The 21,139-nt window shown below is 46.5% G+C and overlaps 3 protein-coding genes across 7 annotated transcripts; 1 reads left to right on the top strand and 2 right to left on the bottom strand.

The window, feature by feature from the left end:
• The first annotated feature begins 2,100 nt into the window (after positions 1 to 2,100).
• On the top strand, positions 2,101 to 5,991 carry LOC142897528 (FAST kinase domain-containing protein 3, mitochondrial-like). Its single transcript, XM_076039934.1, has 10 exons — positions 2,101 to 2,241; positions 2,582 to 3,471; positions 3,569 to 3,719; positions 3,822 to 4,009; positions 4,112 to 4,280; positions 4,392 to 4,477; positions 4,570 to 4,741; positions 4,863 to 4,932; positions 5,029 to 5,143; positions 5,320 to 5,991. Exons 2-10 carry the CDS (start codon positions 2,614 to 2,616, stop codon positions 5,422 to 5,424), a joined length of 1,914 nt encoding a protein of 637 aa, XP_075896049.1. The 5' UTR covers positions 2,101 to 2,241; positions 2,582 to 2,613; the 3' UTR covers positions 5,425 to 5,991.
• Positions 5,992 to 6,159: 168 nt separating this feature from the next.
• On the bottom strand, positions 6,160 to 17,118 carry cfap65 (cilia and flagella associated protein 65). Of its 5 annotated transcripts, none has more exons than XM_076039928.1 (35): positions 17,061 to 17,118; positions 15,998 to 16,080; positions 15,430 to 15,599; positions 15,203 to 15,305; positions 14,875 to 15,041; positions 14,540 to 14,748; positions 14,131 to 14,267; positions 13,550 to 13,775; positions 13,182 to 13,453; positions 12,870 to 13,052; positions 12,545 to 12,771; positions 12,210 to 12,366; positions 12,005 to 12,127; positions 11,633 to 11,884; positions 11,421 to 11,560; positions 11,251 to 11,335; positions 10,995 to 11,141; positions 10,713 to 10,866; positions 10,511 to 10,639; positions 10,221 to 10,434; positions 9,965 to 10,081; positions 9,826 to 9,850; positions 9,617 to 9,705; positions 9,428 to 9,494; positions 9,153 to 9,263; positions 8,822 to 9,031; positions 8,520 to 8,678; positions 8,308 to 8,442; positions 8,063 to 8,179; positions 7,832 to 7,966; positions 7,698 to 7,745; positions 7,380 to 7,594; positions 6,898 to 7,023; positions 6,452 to 6,811; positions 6,160 to 6,309 (listed from the first exon to the last, which is right to left on the bottom strand). In XM_076039928.1, the coding sequence occupies exons 1-35, from the start codon at positions 17,101 to 17,103 to the stop codon at positions 6,213 to 6,215; spliced, it is 5,232 nt and encodes a 1,743-aa protein (XP_075896043.1). In that variant the 5' UTR covers positions 17,104 to 17,118; the 3' UTR covers positions 6,160 to 6,212. The 5 variants fall into 5 exon arrangements, with proteins under 5 accessions (XP_075896043.1, XP_075896044.1, XP_075896047.1 ...); XM_076039929.1 differs by having other exon boundaries at positions 8,822 to 9,013; XM_076039932.1 differs by lacking the exon at positions 17,061 to 17,118 and adding an exon at positions 16,706 to 16,852 and having other exon boundaries at positions 15,998 to 16,099.
• Positions 17,119 to 18,230: 1,112 nt separating this feature from the next.
• Positions 18,231 to 20,881, bottom strand: LOC142897529 (uncharacterized). Its single transcript, XM_076039935.1, has 3 exons — positions 20,341 to 20,881; positions 19,115 to 19,275; positions 18,231 to 19,004 (listed from the first exon to the last, which is right to left on the bottom strand). Exons 1-3 carry the CDS (start codon positions 20,840 to 20,842, stop codon positions 18,669 to 18,671), a joined length of 999 nt encoding a protein of 332 aa, XP_075896050.1. The 5' UTR covers positions 20,843 to 20,881; the 3' UTR covers positions 18,231 to 18,668.
• Positions 20,882 to 21,139: the final 258 nt, after the last annotated feature.

The raw sequence follows: 21,139 nt of genomic DNA, 5'->3' as shown, positions 1-21,139 counted from the left end.
AAACGAATAAAAACAAAGGTTCTGGAAATTAGTTTTTCGTGAAGTCACACAGGACAAAAAAAACACTGATGTGAATCTTCCCCAGGTTAGTACATTCCCGTAGCCAACATTTTCATGACTCCTACACTCTCCATTTAACTTCTTTTCACTGTTTATGGAATATATGGTTGCTTCATTGAAATAATTCCAATTACTTGTAAATGTTTTGTAAAATATATAATATTTAATACTTTATTTATAAAAACTTACTGGAAACCATCATGGCTGGTCTACAAATATAATGAATGTATGTATGTATGTATTGGATTTCCTTTTTTGTAACACATTATATAAGTGTTTTTGATAGCAGTTGTTTTCTGTGCATGTGGGTTTGTATAACTGCTGTGATTCATAGTCCGAATCCAAAAAATTGAGAATTTTTTCAACATTTCTTAGGAAAATGAGAACGGCTGTCTTCCTGAGAACCCAACGATTGTGTCCACATTTGATTGGAAACACTTGAGTGTGAAGAAGATTAATGACCAGACAGTCCTAATTTCATGGTGAAGTTAATCATTGGGACTGTGTGTTTTTCTTTTTTTAAATCAGCCACCAGGATTATTTATGCCAGACGCGAGTGAAGTTGACATACTCAGCCATACTCACAAGTGGCAGTGACGCATCTGGCGATACAGCCAGATGCGTCACTGCCACTTGTGAGTAACGATGACATTGTGGCTGAACTTTTGGTTTTGGTATCAGAGTGACCACGACGTTCCCCATGCATGTTGCTTGTGCACGCCATAGCCTGCTGAAACTGAAGCTTTTTGCACGCTTGTGCAACAATCTAAATTTTAAAAGTCATTTAAAAGTAGTTTTCCTGCTTTTCATTCTGACCGACAGAAACAAGGTTCTCTACAGTTTGATTTCCCAGCATTACCTACACAACACTGACCCTATTGCGCCGTGTATTACATGCTGTGCCATGCGCTCCATTTTAAAATCTTCTTTATTCTATTTTGTTTTTCCAACTCATGACCAGAGGGCCTGCAGGGTTGCACAGAGATTGAGGGAGATCCAGCCAGATGGGTGAAATACACACACACACACACACATACACACACGCAGATTGTCTGAGAGATATGGTGTGCAGATGACTTCTATCCACCCTGTGTCTCTACCAGCCACACACAGGAACGCGCAGCGGTTTAATAACAGAAGCACATGCCACAGATCTATTCTTATCCTCTCTCTCTCTCTCTATATATATATATATATATATATATATATATATATACATATATATGAATTACAGGACGCATCCAAACAGATCAAGTACAATCACAGGAAGTATCACAAGGAAAAGCATGCAAAGCTATTTATCCTCTGCATGTGCTGCATAAGCACGCCTCTCAAACAATCATTCAAACACGTTTAAGATTCTTAGCACGACAGAGTGTGTAATGCATCGCAGTGGAAAATAAGCCGGTTAATGACTCTGATTTACTGGAGAACACAAGCGAAGGGGCTGTGGATTGAATTAAGTTCAGCTGTGACAGATGAACGTTAACGAGTTCAATAGAAACCAGGTGAATTTGTTTGTGCATAGTGCCATCTTGTGGATGATGTTGTCAGGGGAGACGCGCGTGTTCTTGCTTGTGTGTGTTCTGTGGTGCTGGTTCCCTGGTAACCTATCAGATGGGTAATAGATTAATAAATGGCATCTGAGTGTGGTTTTAATTTTTGGTTGTGAAACAGAAATCATTGCCAGGCGTCATTGTGTGTTTGGTATCCCGCCTTCACGAGGCCTGCATAACTCTGCAGAAGTCCAAGATGGGTTCAATTCAATTCACATTAAAAGACTGACATACATTACATTAAGAATGTGTCAAACTAGGAGAACATTTGAGTTGCAGACATGCAGCATGCGCATACAGTCCTTTACTTACCTGAATCATGTGTATTTTTATTTATTTATTATTATTATTATTATTATTATTATTATTATTATTATTATTATTATTATTATTATTATTATTATTTTCCAACTCCCGGCCCCTTTTGTAGCTTTATTTCAGCCGGCCAATCACAAAGCACCCGAGTATATAATATGCAGGCACCGTGCACTACACTTTGTGACCACACGATGGCAGCACATGTAAACGCACGTGTCCGCCTTACACAAGCCAGTTACCAAACCGCTGCAGTCGTGTTCTGTAACGGGTGGCAGCGGTTCCCCGGGACGGCGGTGACCACCTGAAGGTAAGACGCGTGTACGGCAACACCGAGGTCAACTTTAATCCAGAACTGCTTGTATATACTGGCGCCAGGGTCTCCGCTCGCCGCCTTTAACAACGTCTCGTAGTGTCCCGAACTTTCCAATGTAACGTATCATTCTCCTTCCATGTCGGTCTGCCGCATGACGTTGCATTCGAGTATGAGTAAATGTATGTAGACAAAGTATTGGGGGGGGGGGAAGTGTAAAGTAAGTTGTGAGAGAGCGAGAGAAGGGGGGGGGGGGGGGTGGAGCTGGTAAACAATGCAATGATGACACGATGACCTCTTCCTCCCCCTTTCATTCTGTTTTCATCTCGACGTACAGGAAGCTGCCGTTACGTCATCGCTGTCAAGAGCATGAAGTCCGTCGCCTGTCTCTCGTCTGTCCGAGCGGCCTGTCAACACACCGCCGCCTGCCTCCCTCATGGTCTCCCCCTGGTTCGAGCTGCTGCTGCTCCGCTCACGGCGCTCGGCAGGTCGGCCACCGGCGGGGACTCCGTCGGCCTCAGATCTGCCGTCGTGCAGCAGCCTCTCCATGGCACGCGCGTCAACGCGGCGGCGGTGGTGGTGCGGCAGGTGAGCGCCGCTGCCGCGAGACCACCCATGGCACCGGGGAGGAGAGACCACGAGGTGGCCGTGTACCGGCTCGGTGGGTGTGTGGGGGCGGCGCCACAGCCCTCCCAGTACAGCCCCTACACCAAACCCCGCAGCAGAGTGGATGTGAAGTCCCTGTTCGAGGGCGATGTGATCCCAGAGCTGTGCTCCAGGCTGGCTGGCCTCCCGAGCAGCGAGCGGACAGAAGGTCTGGCCACGCTCCTGGGAGCGTGTGCCGAGTACGGCCTGGACTCCCGGAGCCCTCTGGTCCGCATCCTGATCGACGAGAGCCTGCAGCTCCTGGGCCGCCACGGCGGGGACGTGGGCTTGGCTCAGCTCTGCCACCTGGGCGAGGTGGCCTACACCCTGGAGGGCCGCTCGTCGGCCGTGCTGGCAGAGGTCCTGAACTCCGTCGGCTTTGCCGTGGCCGAGGGCGCCCTGGGCCCCGGCGAGGCCGTCGGAGTCTACTCCCTGCTGGCCCTGTGCCACGACCCTGCCAGCCGCCGACAGTCACACACGCTGTCCGCCCTGCACAGGCAGACGCAGAGGCTGGTGCACCGGCTGAGAGCCGGCCAGGTCAGCGACATCCTGCAGCTGCTTGTCAAGTTCCAGCAGAGGCAGGTGGGTAGAGCGCCGTCGTCCTCTGCGGCCCCTCGCGGTGGTTGGAGTGCCAAGTTGGTCCGTCAACGTCAACCCCAACCTGTGCCCTTCTCCTCAGGCCATCTCCCTGGTGCTCAGGCTGAGTCACAGGGCCTCACGGGTCTTCAGAGCCTTCAGCGACGATGAAGTGGTCAAGGTGCTCTCTGCCCTCACAATCCTGGGCCAGCACGACGAGGAGCTCCTGGCTGCCATGGAGGAACACCTGCCTGGTGAGATTTGCTCTCCTCCGTCTGGACGCTGCGATAATCCTCCTGCACTGTCCAGTCTTCACTGTTCATGTTCACTGCGACGCTGTGGCTGGGGTTTCTCAGGGAGGCTGGAGAAGTGTGATCCGGACCTCATCAGCACAGTCATGGAGTACTGCCTGCAGACGAGGTGCCGCTCCAAGCCCATCTTCGAGGCCGTGGCGGAGGACTTTGTGCGGCGCGGGGAGAAGCACACCACCCTGCAGATTGCCAAGCAGGTCATCGCGATGGGGAGACTCAACTACTTGCCACAGGTGAGCGAAATGTCTCTCTGATCAGCTGACCATTATGAACCAACTCTGTTCAAGGAAGAAGCGTTTTATGTCTGGGCTCTTGTCGTCTTTCTGTTCTGTCAGTGCTCCAGCCACATGTTCAAGAAGCTGGAGAGCATTTTGTCGACCAGGTTCTCCCAGTTTCAGCCTCGCTCCCTTATAGAGGTGTTGCACGCCTGCATCCACCTGGAACGTATCCCACTCAATCATCTGTCCAGAGTCTTCAGTCCATACTTCCTGCAGAGGCTGCAGGGTGAGGCGACTCATTGTTTTTTTTTCTTTATTTTTGCTGTCTCTCCATCATGACAAAGTTCTTTTGGTCACTGTCAGTGTTTGTCATGGATCTGTGATTCCCATCATACAGTGCAGGGCGAACCGCTGGATAGAAATGCACTGGGACAGCTGACGCAGCTCCATCTCGCCACCTCGCTGGAGTGCGACTTCTACTGGGTCAGTTTTCACTCACAGTGAATTCACTCACAAAAAAAATCCTTGCCCAGGAATTGAAAAGAGTCAATGCCTCTCAATGTTTCACTCCTCAGGGTCCCAGACTGCCCTACTTCCTGCACGTGAAGAAGTTTTCCTCAATGGATCAGGCCTTCGAGACGCCCATGGACAGTCTCTTGTATAAACTGGTCCGAGGGCCCCTCACCGAACTGCTGGGTGGGAATACATACTCCACCAGGACAGCAACTCCATGTGGCTACACTGTCGGTAAGCTTGAAGAATCCCACCAGGGACTCCACACATTTGTCCCGATGGTCTCTCCTCCTCGTTTCAGTCTTTTCTCTTTCCAGACGCCGTCCTAACAGATGTTCCCGTCTTTGTTTTTCAGACGTAGAAATATGTTTGGATGAAGGAGGGCTCGTTCTGCCTCCGTCCCTCTGGGAACACACTCACAGAAGGCAAGGTGCACTCGGCACCGACAAACAACTTGGAAAATTGATCGATGGACAACTAAACTAAAACCGTGTCCCCTTTTCCACCACGTCCTTGTGCAGAATGGCCTTGTGTCTGGATGGTCAGAGCAGATTCTGCAACAACACGCATCACCTGCTGGGGAAGGAAGCCACTAAAAGGAGGCACCTCCGCAGGATGGGCTACGAGGTCGTGCAGGTAGGAGTCAGGAAGTTTTAGGAATATGACCGTAAGATTCCTCTCACTTGGCAGTGTAATTGTGTGTTAAGAGAGATGTCAGTCATTGATTGTTCACTGATCATGTTAGGGGAGAGGAAAGTAAAATATCGTCAACAAGAAACACCCAGGATGCTCTCTGCTCTCGTCCCTTTCAGATCCCATACTATGAATTTGAGAGGCTGAGGACTTCGCAGGAACAAGTGGAATATCTTCACAACAAGATCTTCCCCATCATCTTCAAGTTCAGTCACAAGTTTTAGTTCTTCACTTTCTGTGGAAAACTGTGATTGTACATCATCACACCGGTATGACTTGTGAAGCATACACCTAAGAAGATGAAAGACTTGCAATAGGAAGGAAAATATTGAATATTTTTGCACATTTTTCTGGGTCACCTCAGTAAGAGTGAAGCTCTGGTGCAGTTTTGTGATTCTTGCCAGTGTGCAGTTCCTGTTGTCACAAAATTATGATTTTGCTCCTTGAGGTGGGCATTTCAGGGAAAATTAAGAGAAACTAGTCTTCTTTTTTTTTTTATCCTTTTTTAGCTTGAAATAAAGACATCAACAGACTTTTAAGACGACGCAATGAAATGTCAAAGCTGTCTGTTAAGGAAGTGGAGACCCATCTGGCTGTTATTAATAAAGAGTAGCAGAAAATCCTACCTCTAAAAAAAACATTTCTCAATAGTCTTTGGTGCACTTTAATACCTGCAGAGGCTTTAAATTCAGCCAGTGAAACACTGGTGTTACTCTTCAAATTGTGTTGTGTTGTCAAATTGACATGACTGTGCCTATTTATCGAAAGAAATAAAATCCATGTGAAGTGTGCTCATTGTTCAAGACTTTTGTTCTCTGGTTAAAGATGGAAAATCAAATGCCAAAGATCACACTTGTTGATAAACTTTTTTTTTATGTTTGTAATAATAATAATAATAATAATGTGTTGCCATAGTAAAACGTAAATATAACACGTGTGTCAACAAAATTTGGGACAGAAACATAAAAAAGAAAATGTGCCACTTCATACTATTGGAGACGAGTGTCTATCATCACTGTGAGGATGACAGTGGGACATCCGTCCCAGCAGGTTCCTGCCCAACTTCCAAGCTTCCTGATTCTTCTCTGTCCGAGCTCTTGGGGGTACTCCTGATCACAAATGAAACACGCAATGTCTAGATCAGCTACTGACACTGATATTTCTCATTATCCCTACGTACACAACACACAGTAGGACGGCAGCGCTGTTACCTTGTGTGTGTGCGTGTGCACCACGTGTCTCTCCACTCACCTGTGAGAGGACGGCAGGATGTTGGTGTGGGGGTGCGCTGTGAGCACCAGCTCTCCTCTGACGGCTTCCATCATCAGGCTCTGGGTGATGCCCAGCAGGAAGTGCTCGTACGTGTCTCCTGGGAGATCTGTCGCGCGCCGCCGCGTCTCGGTTTGCGGCAGCTTTTCCAGACTTTCCGCGGTAGCCTCGGTGTCCACCGGGCGGCGCTGTTTCCCTCGCTCGGCCACTCGCTGAGACGGTGAGGACGGAGCAGGCTTGGAAGACGGGCTTGATGGACCAGGCTGCTGCGCCATGTAGACGATGGGCTTGCACGGGGTGGCGTTCAGCAACTCCATGAAGACTGGATCATCGATCGCGCACCTGCAAGAGGGTGGGGCATAAAAACGAGCCATGTGACCGTGCATTCATCAAAGCCGTGACTTAACTTTGCGTTGGAGAAGTATTACCACAGCAGGGATGTCAGTATGTCCCCAACTATGTGTTTCTCTGGGCAGAGTGTGGATGAAGACACCGCAGCTGGACGATCCAAGTTTGAGGGTTTAGGTTTCTCAGAATTCAGAGACTGTAGATACCTTTGCAAGACATAATATAAAGAACACTGGGTCATCAGCTGGAAAGGCTTTTAGCACTGATATGATACAAACAGAGCTAAAAGCAGGGGGGAAAAAATGGAATAAACAACATCTATTTTGTGTATGTTTTGTAGAAACCGTTGCCATTAAATGCAACATTACCGATATTATAATTTACAGCAAGTAAAGTAAAGTCAGCGATACTGTATGTATACTTCCTGATGAGACAGCCCCCCCACCGAAATAATATACAGTGGGTTTCTATTGTAACAAATAAGCAAAGCTACTAAAATGCCAAAGGAATATATATATATATATACATATATATACATATACATATATATGTTTTTTAATACCTATGAAGCTTCTGGAACTGCTTAGGGAAGTGCGACAGGTAGTCGGGCAGGCTGTGGGAGTGTGCCGTGACCCACAGCTGCAGCACAAAGGGCTGCGGAGGTTCCGGACGCTTCCACAGTCTCGCTGCTTCCCGCTGCACCCGGCGCTCAGCTCGCGTCGATTTGGTAAACAAGGTGCTCACCAGTTCAGTACCGTCGTAAATTGGAGGAAGGGTCTGGAAGGAAGAGGAAGGCAAGGAAAGTGTCATCGGGTCTAAATCTCCAATTTGGAGTGTCAATATTTGAACTGTGTGACAAAGTCATGGCATAACAGACCACCTTGTACTTCCTGATTGGTGGCCCTTGTCTCACTGAAGGTACATGTTCCTGTAATGAGACAAAGTACAGTTAGGTTTGGTAACCAAAACTGTAAATTAATTAAAAGTAATGACCCTAGAATATTAGAAAATTACATCTTCTTCTAGGATGGGCTGAGTTTTTAACAGCTTTTTGTCGGTGATGATGAATTCAGTCTGCTGTCTCTCTTTCTCCTTCTCCCATCGCTGCAGGGCATTTTTATACTGAACCAGTTCATCTTCCTGTAAAATCTGAGACGGACACAGGTGTGACGTCACTTCAACCTGGCGATAAACTTTATTTTCACAGGCGACTATAGACATGAGCTGCACGATCCAGTCCAGTACCTGACAGAAGACATCTAACTGATAACAGGTGGGATGTTCACTGGAGATGAAGGTCAGGACGAATAGGACGGTCTCCCCTGGACTGAGGGTACCTTCGTCTGGTTTGATCTGAACCAACTGGGATGAAAAAGGAACCTCATGAGGAGAACTGCTTTCAAGTGAAGGAGTTCAGAACTTTTGTAATGTATTGCAGCCTCCTCTCTGGTTGGCTCTCTGTGTTGTATTGTTCCAAAGTGACCCCTGACCTGCTGATGGCTCTTGTTCCAAGTGAAATGAAGAGTGTTTGAGTGGGACAGGTTGATCAAGAAGAGGAGCCTGGAAGATCTCGAGCAAACAGGGATGTCCCCAAAAGAGACGTTGTCCTCTGACAGGAAGACCAGCTGCACAAAGACACACGAGATGCACAAACCTCAACATGATCGAAAAGACCAATTGATGAAAGCCAGTGTAATCCTACCTGTCCTGGGAAGGGCCTCTTCAGCAAACTCTGCTCTGATGCCACCGATTCGCTGCTGCTCGACAGGTTCTTGTAACTGAGTTCTGGAGCTCTCAGCCCGCAGCCTTCAAACCTCACCACCGCGGTGTCCCCGTTCTCAACATGGATGGGAACGTCCATCTGGTGAGACAAGCCTCGGAATTACATGGCAGCAACACGAGCATCAGGCAACGTGCCAACAACAGCTTACTTCTGATGCAAGGAAGTCAAATCCCATCGCCTGTAAAACATTTGAATGGTCAGTCAAGAGTCTCCGTCCTCACCTGGTACAACTTAGCCTCTAGAGGGGAGAAGATCCATTCCAACACAGCCGTCTGGCCCGGTAGAACCGTTCCCTTCGGGTTGAGGCAACGCAGCAGCGGATGGTTGAAGTTGTCGGTCTGCAGTCGTGACAAAACCGACGCGTCCACTTGGTAATGGACTGGCCTCGCGCCAGCATTGTGCAGTTCATACACCTGCAAGGCAAAACTGGGCTTTTATGCAGAGCAACGCAGAAAAAATACATCCATTAGAGAGAGAGAAAAAAAAAAAACCCTAACTGGCATGTCAGGTTACATGGCCGCTTCTTGTATCAAATGATGTGAAGGCAGATACCTGTCTTGGTGATGTAGAGTCTGCAATTGATACAGAGGTGAAGACGTGTCTCTTGGAGGGAAAGTGAAGGTAGGATGAGTCCTTCTCCACCGTCATCGCCTTCAGGTTGAGCTGCACACGCAAGCACAACACACACTGCTGTCAGCATATCTGCCAAGCCAGGAGCTCACCACACCATCGCCGAGGGTAACGCATTCATAACACAGTCATCATACAGGAATTCTGCTACTGACAGTAGTCTAGAGCGTTATTATGAATGTTGTCCCATAGCTTACTAGAATCTCTCTCCCCTGGGCAAGTTTCAACACCACAGGATACTGTTTTGGACCCACAAAGTGATGGCTGCAAAGACAAACATTTTATTCATGTTATTAGAACTCTCTGGTGCCAAGACTGACCGAAATAAGAAACAATCATGGTGTTTATCTAGAATGAGCCGTAAACTCCCTCCCAGTGCTGCAGACCTGTAACTGAAGTATACTGCCCTCTGCTGGCCAGGGAGTAAGGTTCCAGAACGGGGAGAAATGCCGAAGAGCTCTTTTTCCTCACCATCCTGGTGTAGAAGGAAGATTTGCGCTTTTTGTCTGTACCTTTGAATCTAGATGTCCGTTTCCTCCCAAATGCACTACTACAAAATGCATATTTGAGAGTGAAAAAAAAAAAAATCCTTTACCTCCAGCTGGTTTATTAAGAAAGCCCTAATAGTGAAGAGAAGACCAGGATCAGTGGATTAGTATTATAAGTATATTCTAATAATAAGTATTTTAGTATAATATAAAAGGATTTAGTGATTTCACACAGATTGCACTCACCATTCCACAGGGTTGGAACACGGATTGTGAAATATCAATACAAAGACTGACGGGTCAGAATGCAGTGGAGCTGCGCTGAAGTCAAAGTTCAGCTTGGAGTCAGTGAAGACAGAGGGACTGGAAACACAGAGAGGCCACTTCTTGAAAAAGCTTGAATATATTCTATGGTATGGATAACTGACACTTGCCAGATGTTATCTAACATGTTATAATAACTAAATGATTGCGTGAACCACTGGATACAAGGATACAGAACCTTTGCTTTCTGCCGCCTCTGTGTGTGAGCTCTGCAGGGGTCGGGCTGGAGCGCAGGTGCATGTTAAGCCTGTCCAGTGAGAAGAGCTTCCACAGGTGCACCTTGCTCAGTTTGCCAACGCTGCCGCCCGTGCAGACGTCAATCACCATCAAGGTGGGATACACAACGGTGGCTTGCACCTCGCACAAGACCTGCGGAGGAGAAGAAGCCGACCCTGCAGACGGGAAGGTGGATGTTTTTAACAATGTAGATGGCCCTTTGTACAACAGAGTGTGCATATTTCTTTTTACCGTTGGCATTCAGTGTCTGGTAGCTGATGGTCCACAGGTACTGGGCTTGTCTTTGTGGTCTGATAGTTGAACGAAGCAGCAGAGTGGATTGTGAGGTCATGGTGGCCCTCTCAAACTGCAGCTGAATGCCTTCAAGAGGAAACAAAGCGGGATTAAGTCACCTGTTCCATCATTCTACTCATACATTAAAACAAAGGAGTACCGCTTGACTCTGTCTCCGGGTCCTCATCCACAGGACTCTGCTGCACGGAGAGGCTGAAGGTGACCGAACACGGGCTTTTGTTCACCAGAAGAACCTCGAGCGGCTTACAGCTTCCAACCAGAATCTCCCCAACATCCAAAAGTGACTTTTCAGCCTGGGAAAGAAAAAAATACACACACACACACATACACAGTTCTAGGTTTGGGAAACGTAAGCTACAATATTTTTAAAAAATTCAACACATTTTCTCAGGCATCTGGCAAACTGCAAAAGCGAACAAACCTCGATGAAGCCTTTGAAACCAATGCCCACCACTTTGAGCCTTTGCTGTGACTCACTGAATCCAGGAGTGTGAACGGGCCAGAAGGTGAGGGTGGGTCTGAGGTTGTATGTTTTTTCTTCACTCGGGCTGAAGGACCAGACCTGGCCCTGCGATGTCCAGAGGAGAGTCAGTAAAATGATCAACACTCTCAGGAAATGTTTCAGGGCAGACGTTCTATCAACCTGTAAAAGCAGACGGCACGTTTTGGTGACTCACTGAGTTCTCATTGGGTTGCAGCACACCAGCTTCCGGTTCGACAGAGATAAAGCCCTGGTCATCCTCCGGAATGTTCCACTGGAATCTGTCGTGCAGCGCAATCAATCACAGTGATGTGAATAAAACTATACAAATATTTATGCTGGAGTAAAACTACTCGGCCAACCAACCGCAGAGGAAGGTGACTCTGGTTCTGGATGCGGTGGGAGCGCTGCGACTGCGAGCAAACCGCCGTTGGTGGGAAATACAAGCTGCCGTCCCCTTCCAGAGCCACAGACACACTCTCCACCACACTGACGACCTTCAGTTCCTGCAGGGTAGAACGCACACGTTCAAAAGACAAGCCCAAACTCCGTCACCTCTGCCAGGTTCACGGCTTTACCTTTGTGATTTTGTTCCCATTCAGCCGGAAGCTGACGCTGAAGCCCTGCCTGGGACTCTCTTCGGAAGGCGTGGTTCTGACAGTGAGGATTTGGTGACACCCCGGAGGGATCAGGCCGCAGCTCGGCACGACAGACACGGCTTCGGCCAAGGCGGGTTCCGAGCCGCCGTCCAGGCAGAAAGTAAGTGGAAGGTCCCCACGGTTCTGGATGACTGTTGTACGGTAGGACAGAACACCGAGGGCTGGAAACACCTGGGAAGAGAAAAACATCGAGAGTACACGGTGCCTGACTGCCTGCTGAAATTCTGAAGAGCAAACTTCCCAATACAGAAGGAGAAAGAGGGAAAGATATATTATGACTCCGACTCTCACCAGCCCAGGGGGTTTTAGGACACAACAGGGAGTGGGAGGCTCCTGGCCGGGCAGAAAGTAGTGGCCTACAACTCTGACGGTCAAGCACCAGGGCGGACGTGGATATCGGTCGTCTAATTGATCCTGCGGCCCAGAAAAAGTCACAGGGGAGCAGCGGTTGGAACATCTAAGTGCTTTTAAGAGCCGCAGATCATAATTAATATACCTTATTATAGGCAAAGCACTCCAGCTGCGCTCCGTGCAGAGCGCTGGGCTGCTTGGGGTCATAGTTCACTCTGAAGGAGGTGGACTTGAGTGGAGCCAGGTCACATGACGGGGGCGACACAGAGAATGGGGAGTTTGGAGCAGCCGTCCACAACAGGCTGGAGTATGAAAGGAAGAAACAAATTATTCTTTTTCATTTTCATCACGTATTGATTTTCTTATTAAAAATTACATATTCTTCAAAGGCATGCACTCTTTTGTTTTGTTTTGTTTATCGCCTGTTGTGCTAAATAAATAACTAGGACAACGTCGTGTTCCTTCTTGTCGCCAGCGTACCTGAGTTTCTCCCCCGTGTAGTTGGTGATTGCGACGGATTGCGAGGAAGCAAAGGAAACAGACGAGGAGGAAGAGGGTTTGTGATGAAACACCAGTTCACTGGGCGCAACAGTCATGTGCGAGGTTGACGAAGCGGAGGCAGAGGAAACAGCATCGATACACCCCTGGGTGGCCTGGACATACTGCTGCATGGGAGATATCGACCAATCCAAGGCACTGTCTGCTCTCTGTTGACAGGTGACAACACGGGAATAGAGTCTGGTTTCTGATGTACTGGTTCCAGGCGGAACTTTAAATCAGCCAATCTGCACGTCTGCTCTACTACCTCCTCCAGAAGACAGAGCACGGACGTTTGCTCCGAGCCTGACGCGTGACCTTGCCGCATGCCACCAGGGGAGTGTTGTGAGTCGGGCCGCTGGTAACACCGAAGCAAGTGCTCAGCTTTCAGGACAGTCGGTTGCTGGAGCTTTGAGTGACAGGTGCCGATCAGGTCGAGGAAGACGGGCTCCTGCAGGGGAGGATTGTGGGTGAAGACAAAACAGTCTGAAAGACACACTTGCGGTGGTGTGTGTGTGTGTGTGTGTGTGTGTGTGTGTGTGTGTGTGTGTGTGTGTGTGTGTGTGTGTCTATTTCCTACCCTGTGCAGAATGAGACATGCCACCCTCCTGTGATGTATGATGGGATGCGTTGGCCTATAGACCGCCCTCAGTATGACCTTGCCATTTGGGCGTATGGCGCCACTCGCTGGCTGAATGCTGAACACGCTGTGCCTGCCGCCGCCGTCCAGGTCCATTTGATAAACGGCTTCGGCCGGTGAGGAATTGACAATCTCCACCGTCTGCTCGACCGTTCCTCCCTCCTTCACGAAACCAAAGTCCACCACAGAGGAGGACAATGAGACTTTGGGACCTAGTTATGACAGAAAGTGGAATTAAAAATAAAATTAAACCTAGCTAAGTTCCCCCGACAGGACTTTGTTTTTGCAATGCCATCCACGGCCCTGACCTTCACACCGTCCGATAACTTTGAGGCGAGTTTCCCCGAGTGCTCCCGAGCACTTGAGATGGAAGTACTCCACAGAGATGGTTTCCACCACGGCCGGGGTGAAGGTGACGGACGCCTGCAGAGACTCGCCAGGCAACACTGTGCCCCTACTGACGTCACAGCTGAACTCTAACTCCAACAAAGGCACTGAATCAGACTGGAGTGAGAATGAGAAAGATGCCGTCACCTGGAAGAGATGGAGGCAGGAAGAGAGCCGAGAAAAATTTTAAGTTTGTCAGTTGGCTAAAGTCCAGCTGAATGTAAATACGTCTTGTGTTGCTTACAATACATTTACATTTAGACAATACATAATTAGTCTTTAATGATCTCACTTATATGTGGATGCATACTTGATGCATTACTGAGCATGGTGCTTCTTGTTTTGTATTGTTTTGTCGTAGCTGCTGCCGGACAGACGTTTGTGAGGCTGGGAGGGGAAAACAGTGAGTACCCACCAGAATAAACGAGACTGCGCCACTGATGCTCACTTTTTCAAAATGCCAACAATCAATCTACTCGCACTTGTGTATTTGTTCACTCACGGGGGAAGGGTTGAAGATGTGAAAAAACTTCTGGGAATTTTGTCCGATCGCTACAGAGCCAAAGTCCAGCACCGCATCACACTGTGGTTTTTCATCCTTGGAGGACAGATTTCGCAGCAGAAGATATGGATAGCTGGCTGAGAAAGGGAGCGGAGATGATCTCGAGTTACACAATTAGACCTTCGCTTGCAAATTCTGGAAAGTCTTTGAATGTTGACACTTGACCAGGTCGGAGAACATGCAGTTTGTATTTTTAAGGTTTTGAAACTAATCAGCAGTTTTTGCTGAATTCTGCTCAGGCAAAAGAATGCATTCATTGCTAATACTCATGGTCCAATAAACGCACTGTCTTTTAAAATCAGTGGATCTGGAAAAGAATAATTGTTTCTGCCAGATGCTGAGTGCATACCTACTCCCTGCAGCAGCACCGTGCAACTGCTCTGTGCAGTCTCACTTTCTTCTCCAAACCTGCAGGTGGCATGCTCCTGGTACACCAGTGCTTCCAGTGCCTGGAAGACCACAGTGATGTAACACTCCTGGTTCGGCCCTAGCAGGCCTCGCTCGGGGCTTAGGTGAAACGGCGCCATGCCCTCCCACTGGAAATATGTCTGGAGTTTACTGTTGGAGGGGAAAGGTCATGCAGGGAGAATTGACATCACATTTGCTCAAAGCAACCTGTCGCATTCCGCCGCTTTCTCCTTGAACGACTCCTGCTTTTCTGTAAGACCCATTCGTGTTTTGTACCTGACGTTCCGGAGCAGGAAGGAGGCCTGCGTGGAGTTCTGAACAGCACAGAGAGGCAGCAAGACGGAGTCGGGCATCTCCAAGGCGTAGCACGGAATGGTGGCACGGAGAGACACGGAGAAGCTGCCGTCCTTGCCTTGAAATTCAATATTGTCTTCATACTCACACTGGTAGCAGCAATAAGACAAGTCACACAGGGTAGAGAGACAGAGAACATCAAATAAAGACCCACTTTTTTGCCGTTCACAAGACAAGTCTATTAATGCAAATGGTGTGAACGGTTACTTGTTGTTAATATAACCTTCATTAAAAAGTTGTGAAGTTTTACCTTTTGTTGTGGTTTGAAGGTGACTTGCATTGAGAAAGACGTCCCTGGACTGATAAGAATTGATCGGGGTATCAAAGTGTTGAAAACCTTGGAAGCTGGAGGCCTAAGAGAGTTGAACAATTCAACAAGAGGTCAGCTAAATGTTCTGATCTTACTGTACATAGAAGCGTTACACCTTGATTGACTCTGTTTTTTTTCTGTGTGTGTGTCCATAGTGTTTGTGAGACCTGACGATCAACTTTTGCAGCTTGCTGTGGACATTCTTCAACACCAATGTCTTGGTGAACTCTCTTTGGGGTTCCCATCGCTCCCAGACCAACTCTGACTTCATTTCCAGCCCATAGCAGGAGATTCTTTGGCTGGAGGTTTGTTGTCGGCTCCTCCATCCCTGTTGACTCTGACGAAATTTAAGAAAAAAGACTCAAGTCTGCGAGGAATTTATTCTCATTTACAGTAACAGCAACGAGTCAGATGACACCGTGGAGGGTAAAGGCTAATTGGGCCTAGTTTGGACAATTTCACCTCGGGGTGCACTTACTTTTGTTGCCAGCAGGAGAGACATTTAATGCTGTGGGATGAGTTGTTTTGATGGAACAGCACTTTTCACTGTTATTCAAGCTGTACACTGACTACTTTACATTTTATCAACTTGTCATTTCTTTCGCGTTGCCCTCTGAAGATATAATCATTATTATTATTTTTTTATAGAAATGTGGGGGGTGTACTGACTTTTGTGAGATGCTGTATATAGAAGTTGTGTAATGTCTACAATGTTTATATGAAAGAGTTATCTACCTTGACATCTCTGCCAATGGTGGAGAGCTTCCTCGGCGTTGTTGAACCAAATGGTTCAAGACCTCGATCCTCTGCCAACATTCCTTTCGGGAAGAGACACAACTGGGAATTTTATTGAACCTAAGATTTAGGTGTTTGCTAAATCAAACTAAATGTACATTAACAGGCGGATGGCAGACAAAGGTTTCGACCTAAAGTTGGATAAATTGACAGTCTGCAAGACTAAGACTGGCGCTTAATGATAGAGGCGAATGAGCGTTCTTACCTCTCAGATTCGAAATATTGCGCCCACTATGCTCTAAAAATAATTATGTTTTCATGGCCAAAAAAAACAAAGAGATTTTGAGGCCACCACGGACTATTTAAGAAGTTTGTCACTGCGGTCAAACCGACCGTCTCCGTTTTCCCTGACCGGATGTCTAGAATTCGAGTGCACTAGTATTCTTGCCTTTGTGGTAAAATCCCAAGCAGCAGGAATCACTCAAACACGAAGGGCTAACGACTTTTGTCTGTTTTAAACGATGACATTTCACAGGACAGAAACAAATCTTTCTTCTGTTAGGAGGGTAAATGCAAGCCAAATATCTTCCGTTATTGCCGTATTTCGCAAGTTAATTATATATACCCAATCTTTTTCTTTTTTTTTTTCTTTTCCCGGTTTTCAAAATAAGGACCCATTCATCGAATGAGAAATAACGTCACTCCTACCTGGGACACCTGGGACTTTTAATTACACACGTATGTTGTCCATGAAATATTTGAACGTCTCCTTATTCCATTATTTTCATTAGAAATGAAACAAGCACAGGGTTTAACAGCAAGTTGCATGGGAAAATGTCGAGTTCCTGCCATTCTGTCACGAATAATTTGCTTTTTTTCAAAACGCAAACTCAGAGAAGAGCCAGTTAATTAATTACCTTTATCTGGGATAAAAGGTTTATCTTTAGTAAGAAGTACACTCGATACTTAATTGATGAAGATCGAGATTTCTGGGGGGGCGACAACCCTCACATAAATATGCTGTTTTGTATTAGGTATATAGATAAATAGAAATTGTACTCACTCTGAGGTAACGAGCAGTCAGATTCGTTTACCTTCCGTGACATCTGTGCTACAGAGCATGCTGCCCTCTGCTGGTTATTGATATACCTACGTTAATTGAAATGGAGGGCTGGGCACATTAGCAATAATAATACGACAAAATACAAGCAAACGTCAAATGAAATGACACTCTTTTTTCCATGCTTGTAGCGCTTTCCCCAAAATACACAAGCGTTCCTAAATTGCTAATGTTTCGCCGGTTGTGTGCAATCGTTATCTGACAACAACTCTGAAAATGTTGTCGTACCATCGCCGTACAGCCGCTTTAAACAGTTCAAATTGTTATCCCCTACATTTAATTCGATAACGTCTCACAGAAATAAGATACTGTTACATTTAGCTTGGGTGTGCTAATATTTTGAAAAGCGGAAGTCGTTTTAACAGGTTAGCCACTAGCCTTTTTAAGAACCTATTTTTGCGGTCCTAAACTTTACATTTCATGGTCGTTCTGTATAGGCAGAACATTTTTAATAGTTAGAAAGTAAAACAAACGAACGAATAAAGAAAAAGTCCCTGACTTTGCTATCCAGAAAGCTCAGTTTCAATGTAGCTACCTTAATGGTAAGAATACACGGCCCTATTAAATGTAGAAGCCGCTGGTTTGGCTAAGCGGTAGTGTTACCCCTGGCAACTGTCTACTGCGTCTCAAAACTGCGGTATGGCAACCAAGGAGGGACATCTGCGACGTCTAAACAGTGAACACACGTCATCGTTCGTCTTTACTAACATTTTAAATAGTGACGCCTCAGGAGACACGGTATTGTTTGGTGCTGAAACAAAATATATTAAATTTTTATGTTTTAAATTATACAGACAACATAACACGTTAACTATGGGAGGACTAGACAAAAAAATACAAGACACATACCATATCAAAAGCAAAGTTGAAATGTCTTACATTACATCCGGGCTTTGTGTTTAAGGGGCTTTAACAAGACACAACATGCGTTTTCATTCAAGGGTACAACGCAAGGTAAAACAAATGAATGACCGGATGGTCCAAATGTTTGACTGAAGAGAAAATATTTATTTTACCAACTAATTTCCTACTTTGGCTGAGTCAATATAGATAAAGATTTATTTTTTTTATTTTTTTTGTCATCAATGCTAAAAGTGGTACTTTTTCCCCCCCCTTTTATTCCAGTATTTGTAACAGACAGGGAGTAACAACATAGCACTTGTTGCACTAGCCTCTCAGTAAACTTTTTGGGGCACCTTGTGCCTTTCCCTTCCTGAAATAGTGCTTTTTTTTTTTCTTTTCTTTTTTTGGAACTGACAGGACAGGGGTGTTTCTCTGGCTTTCAGTTTCATTCATTTAGAAAAAAAATGAAGAAAAAAAAAGATTATTCTAAGTCGTCTGAAATGGAGACCTTTACACAAATATTACGTTAATCTCTAATATAGCTGTACATGCGCAGGTCAACGCACACATTTCTTAATGGCATTTTGGATTGGACAGCGAAAAAGTGATCCATCATTTTTGTGTGAAGTGTACAGCGTTGTGTATTGTCTTCTCAAGAGCAATAAATATGCAAAAACACATACAGAAACAGCATGCCAAATATTCTAACTAAGGGTAGATCACACTTCTTGTTCTGGGCACTCCTTCCTCCAGCTCCCCTTCCGAGGAAGAACTGTAGTTCCCCATTCCATTTCTCAAGAATCCCGTCGGGTTCAAAGAACCTGCCCTGAGCTGCCCCATTCCCTCTTTCCCGTCGTCGTCCCCCAGCTCGAGGTCCTCGTCATCTTCGGGACTCGAGCTGTGTGAATCTCTCTGATGCTTGCTGCTGAGCACGTCCGTCTCGGCTCCTTCCGAGCCGGTCTGTGGGGATGACGGGCTCGCTTGTTCCTTGGCTTTGCGACTCCTTTTCCACTTCATGCGTCTGTTCTGGAACCAGATTTTAACCTGTTGAAACACAAAAGGTTTTTTTTTTATGTTATATGCACATTCTAGATTTTTTAGGACAGCATGAAGGAAAAAAACAAAACAAAACATTGTACAGCTTCCTGTCTAACCTGCGTCTCAGTCAGCATGAGTGAAGTGGCCACCTCAAAGCGTTTGGGTCTTGACAGGTACTTGTTGAGTTTGAACTGGTTTTCTAACTCCAGCAGTTGCTGGCTGGTGAAAGCGGTCCGGGGTCGGCGGCATTTCCCCAGCAGACTCGCCTGAGCAGAAACTGAGAAAAGAAAGAACAGAAGCTGAGAATTTAAATATTTTTTCTAGGATAAGCAGCACAAGAAGACGTTGTTTTTCAGTCCTAAACTTTCCAAATCAGCTCTAGTTTGTTTGTTAAAGGGCCTTCCACATTCTGTCTTTGCATCTAACTGTCCCAATAATTTATCTCATGATAGGGGGTTCCTAGTGAGAGAATATTGCTTTGAAGGGGTAATAAAGCACCACACAGAACCATTACCTTAATGAAAACGCTGTAAACGTCAATGGTTGATTAAGTAGTATGTCTATTTTAGGTGTTACCTTTACCGTAAATGTTGCCGTTATTTATGAGCGGAAGTGTCCTTAAATGACAGGATCTCAATGTCACAATGTCATGGTATTTTTATGAAAGAACAAAGACAAACAAAAGCTGGTTTAGAAATGTAGTTATTGGCCTGTTACCTGTTGGTTTGCTCTCATCTGTTTGATGTTCTGATTGTTTTACATACATGTCTGTGACTGAAGTTAGGCTACAAATGTATGATTTAAACCCAAATGCTATTTATTTATCTGAAAATAAACTAATTGAAATTGCTCAAGAAAAAAGAGGCCTCATACATGGCTGGGGACCATTGAATGGAAAAACAAACAAACAAACAAACAAACAAACAAACAAACAATTGATATAGAAATGTTTACTACAGCTAATGAGTTTGAGTTTATGACCATTAACTGACATTCAACATGTTAGACGTGCTCTTGAAAATATGTTTGCCTTTATTATATTATATATCAATATATTTAAAGACATCCAATTAGGAGAGCGGTTACTTTCGCTTCTTTTCAACCGATCAGATAGAATTATGACCAACAAACTAACGGAGATGGACAACTGTTATTTATGGCTTGCATACAGTCATAAACATACATACGCTCTTTCGTGTTTCACTTTGACATTTCTGAATCTCTTGGTGTTATTTTTAATAATTATTATATAATAATTATTACTAATTATAGACAGCTGAGTTTGTACACACTTGTCAATACAAAGTTGACTTTGTTTCTGAACAAATGGTACCCGGCTCACCTCCAAACTCCCCGACCCTCGGGACCATCATCCCGGCTCGGATCCAGTGCTCCAGCGGCAGGGAGGCGGCCATGGCGGCCCCCTTCAACTGCTCCGGGTACGGATGGACGAGCTGCGCGAAGCCGGGGTACATGAAGGCGTGCTGCTGGCCTCTGAGGGCCGCCAGATGATACATGGAGCCCGGGTGCATTCCTAGCAGGCCCGCCTGGTGCAGCGCAGCGATTCCCGTCTGCGGCGCGCCGAAGAGCGCGGCTTTGGCCGCAGCGCCCTGCTGGGCTGGAGAAGAGTTCGTTGGCTTTGGGTGAGGGGACGGCGTCTCGGAGCCGCGGTGGGAGCCCGGACTTCCGCCGGGGCTCCTGCTGCTCCTGCTGCTGCTGCTGCTGCCGCTGCTGCTGCTGTATAACGTCGGAGACGCACCGCCGAGGTCCGCCTTGTGTTCCACGTTGTGCGCCAGCAGTGCGTCTATGCGAAAGTTTTTAGATTTCTCCATGGTGCTGGTCATTGTGCACGACACCGACTCCAAAAAGTATTAGTTGTATACTGCAGGTAGGTGGGGGGGGGGGGGGGGGGGGGGAGAAAAAAACACCTTTCGCTGTTCTATATTTTGTTGTACTGAAACTAAGTTGACGGAAGTGTCTGCCAGCGTGCTTCCTCGCTGATCTTCTCCCTGCTGTGCTCCACTTGAGCTCCCTGCCTAAACACCTCCTCAGTCAGTCCAGCTGTAGGCTGAAAAATGACTCGGACCCGGTAGCGCAATAAAGTTTGCTCCACTGTGATTGGCCAGCGCGCTGCAGACAGC

The sequence above is a fragment of the Nelusetta ayraudi genome, unplaced genomic scaffold (assembly GCF_046127955.1).
Source record: "Nelusetta ayraudi isolate G7.1 ecotype Tasmania unplaced genomic scaffold, CSIRO-AGI_Nayr_v1 ptg000060l, whole genome shotgun sequence".
In the NCBI taxonomy this organism is placed as follows: domain Eukaryota; kingdom Metazoa; phylum Chordata; class Actinopteri; order Tetraodontiformes; family Monacanthidae; genus Nelusetta; species Nelusetta ayraudi.
Note: the sequence above shows the minus strand (reverse complement) of the source record. Positions and strands in the feature narration are given on the sequence as shown.

Coding starts and splice junctions, on each gene's coding strand:
- LOC142897528 (XM_076039934.1), top strand. CDS start 2,614: ATGAAGTCCGTCGCCTGTCTCTCGTCTGTCCGAGCGGCCTGTCAACAC. Junction 4,281..4,391: donor CTTCCTGCAGAGGCTGCAGG/GTGAGGCGACTC, acceptor CCCATCATACAG/TGCAGGGCGAACCGCTGGAT. Junction 4,933..5,028: donor TGGGAACACACTCACAGAAG/GCAAGGTGCACT, acceptor GTCCTTGTGCAG/AATGGCCTTGTGTCTGGATG.
- cfap65 (XM_076039928.1), bottom strand. CDS start 17,103: ATGTCACGGAAGGTAAACGAATCTGACTGCTCGTTACCTCAGA. Junction 12,772..12,869: donor TGCTCTGTCTTCTGGAGGAG/GTAGTAGAGCAG, acceptor ACCTGTCAACAG/AGAGCAGACAGTGCCTTGGA. Junction 9,851..9,964: donor TGTTCCAACCCTGTGGAATG/GTGAGTGCAATC, acceptor CTTCACTATTAG/GGCTTTCTTAATAAACCAGC.
- LOC142897529 (XM_076039935.1), bottom strand. CDS start 20,842: ATGACCAGCACCATGGAGAAATCTAAAAACTTTCGCATAGACGCACTG. Junction 19,276..20,340: donor GAGGGTCGGGGAGTTTGGAG/GTGAGCCGGGTA, acceptor TTCTTTTCTCAG/TTTCTGCTCAGGCGAGTCTG. Junction 19,005..19,114: donor TCATGCTGACTGAGACGCAG/GTTAGACAGGAA, acceptor GTGTTTCAACAG/GTTAAAATCTGGTTCCAGAA.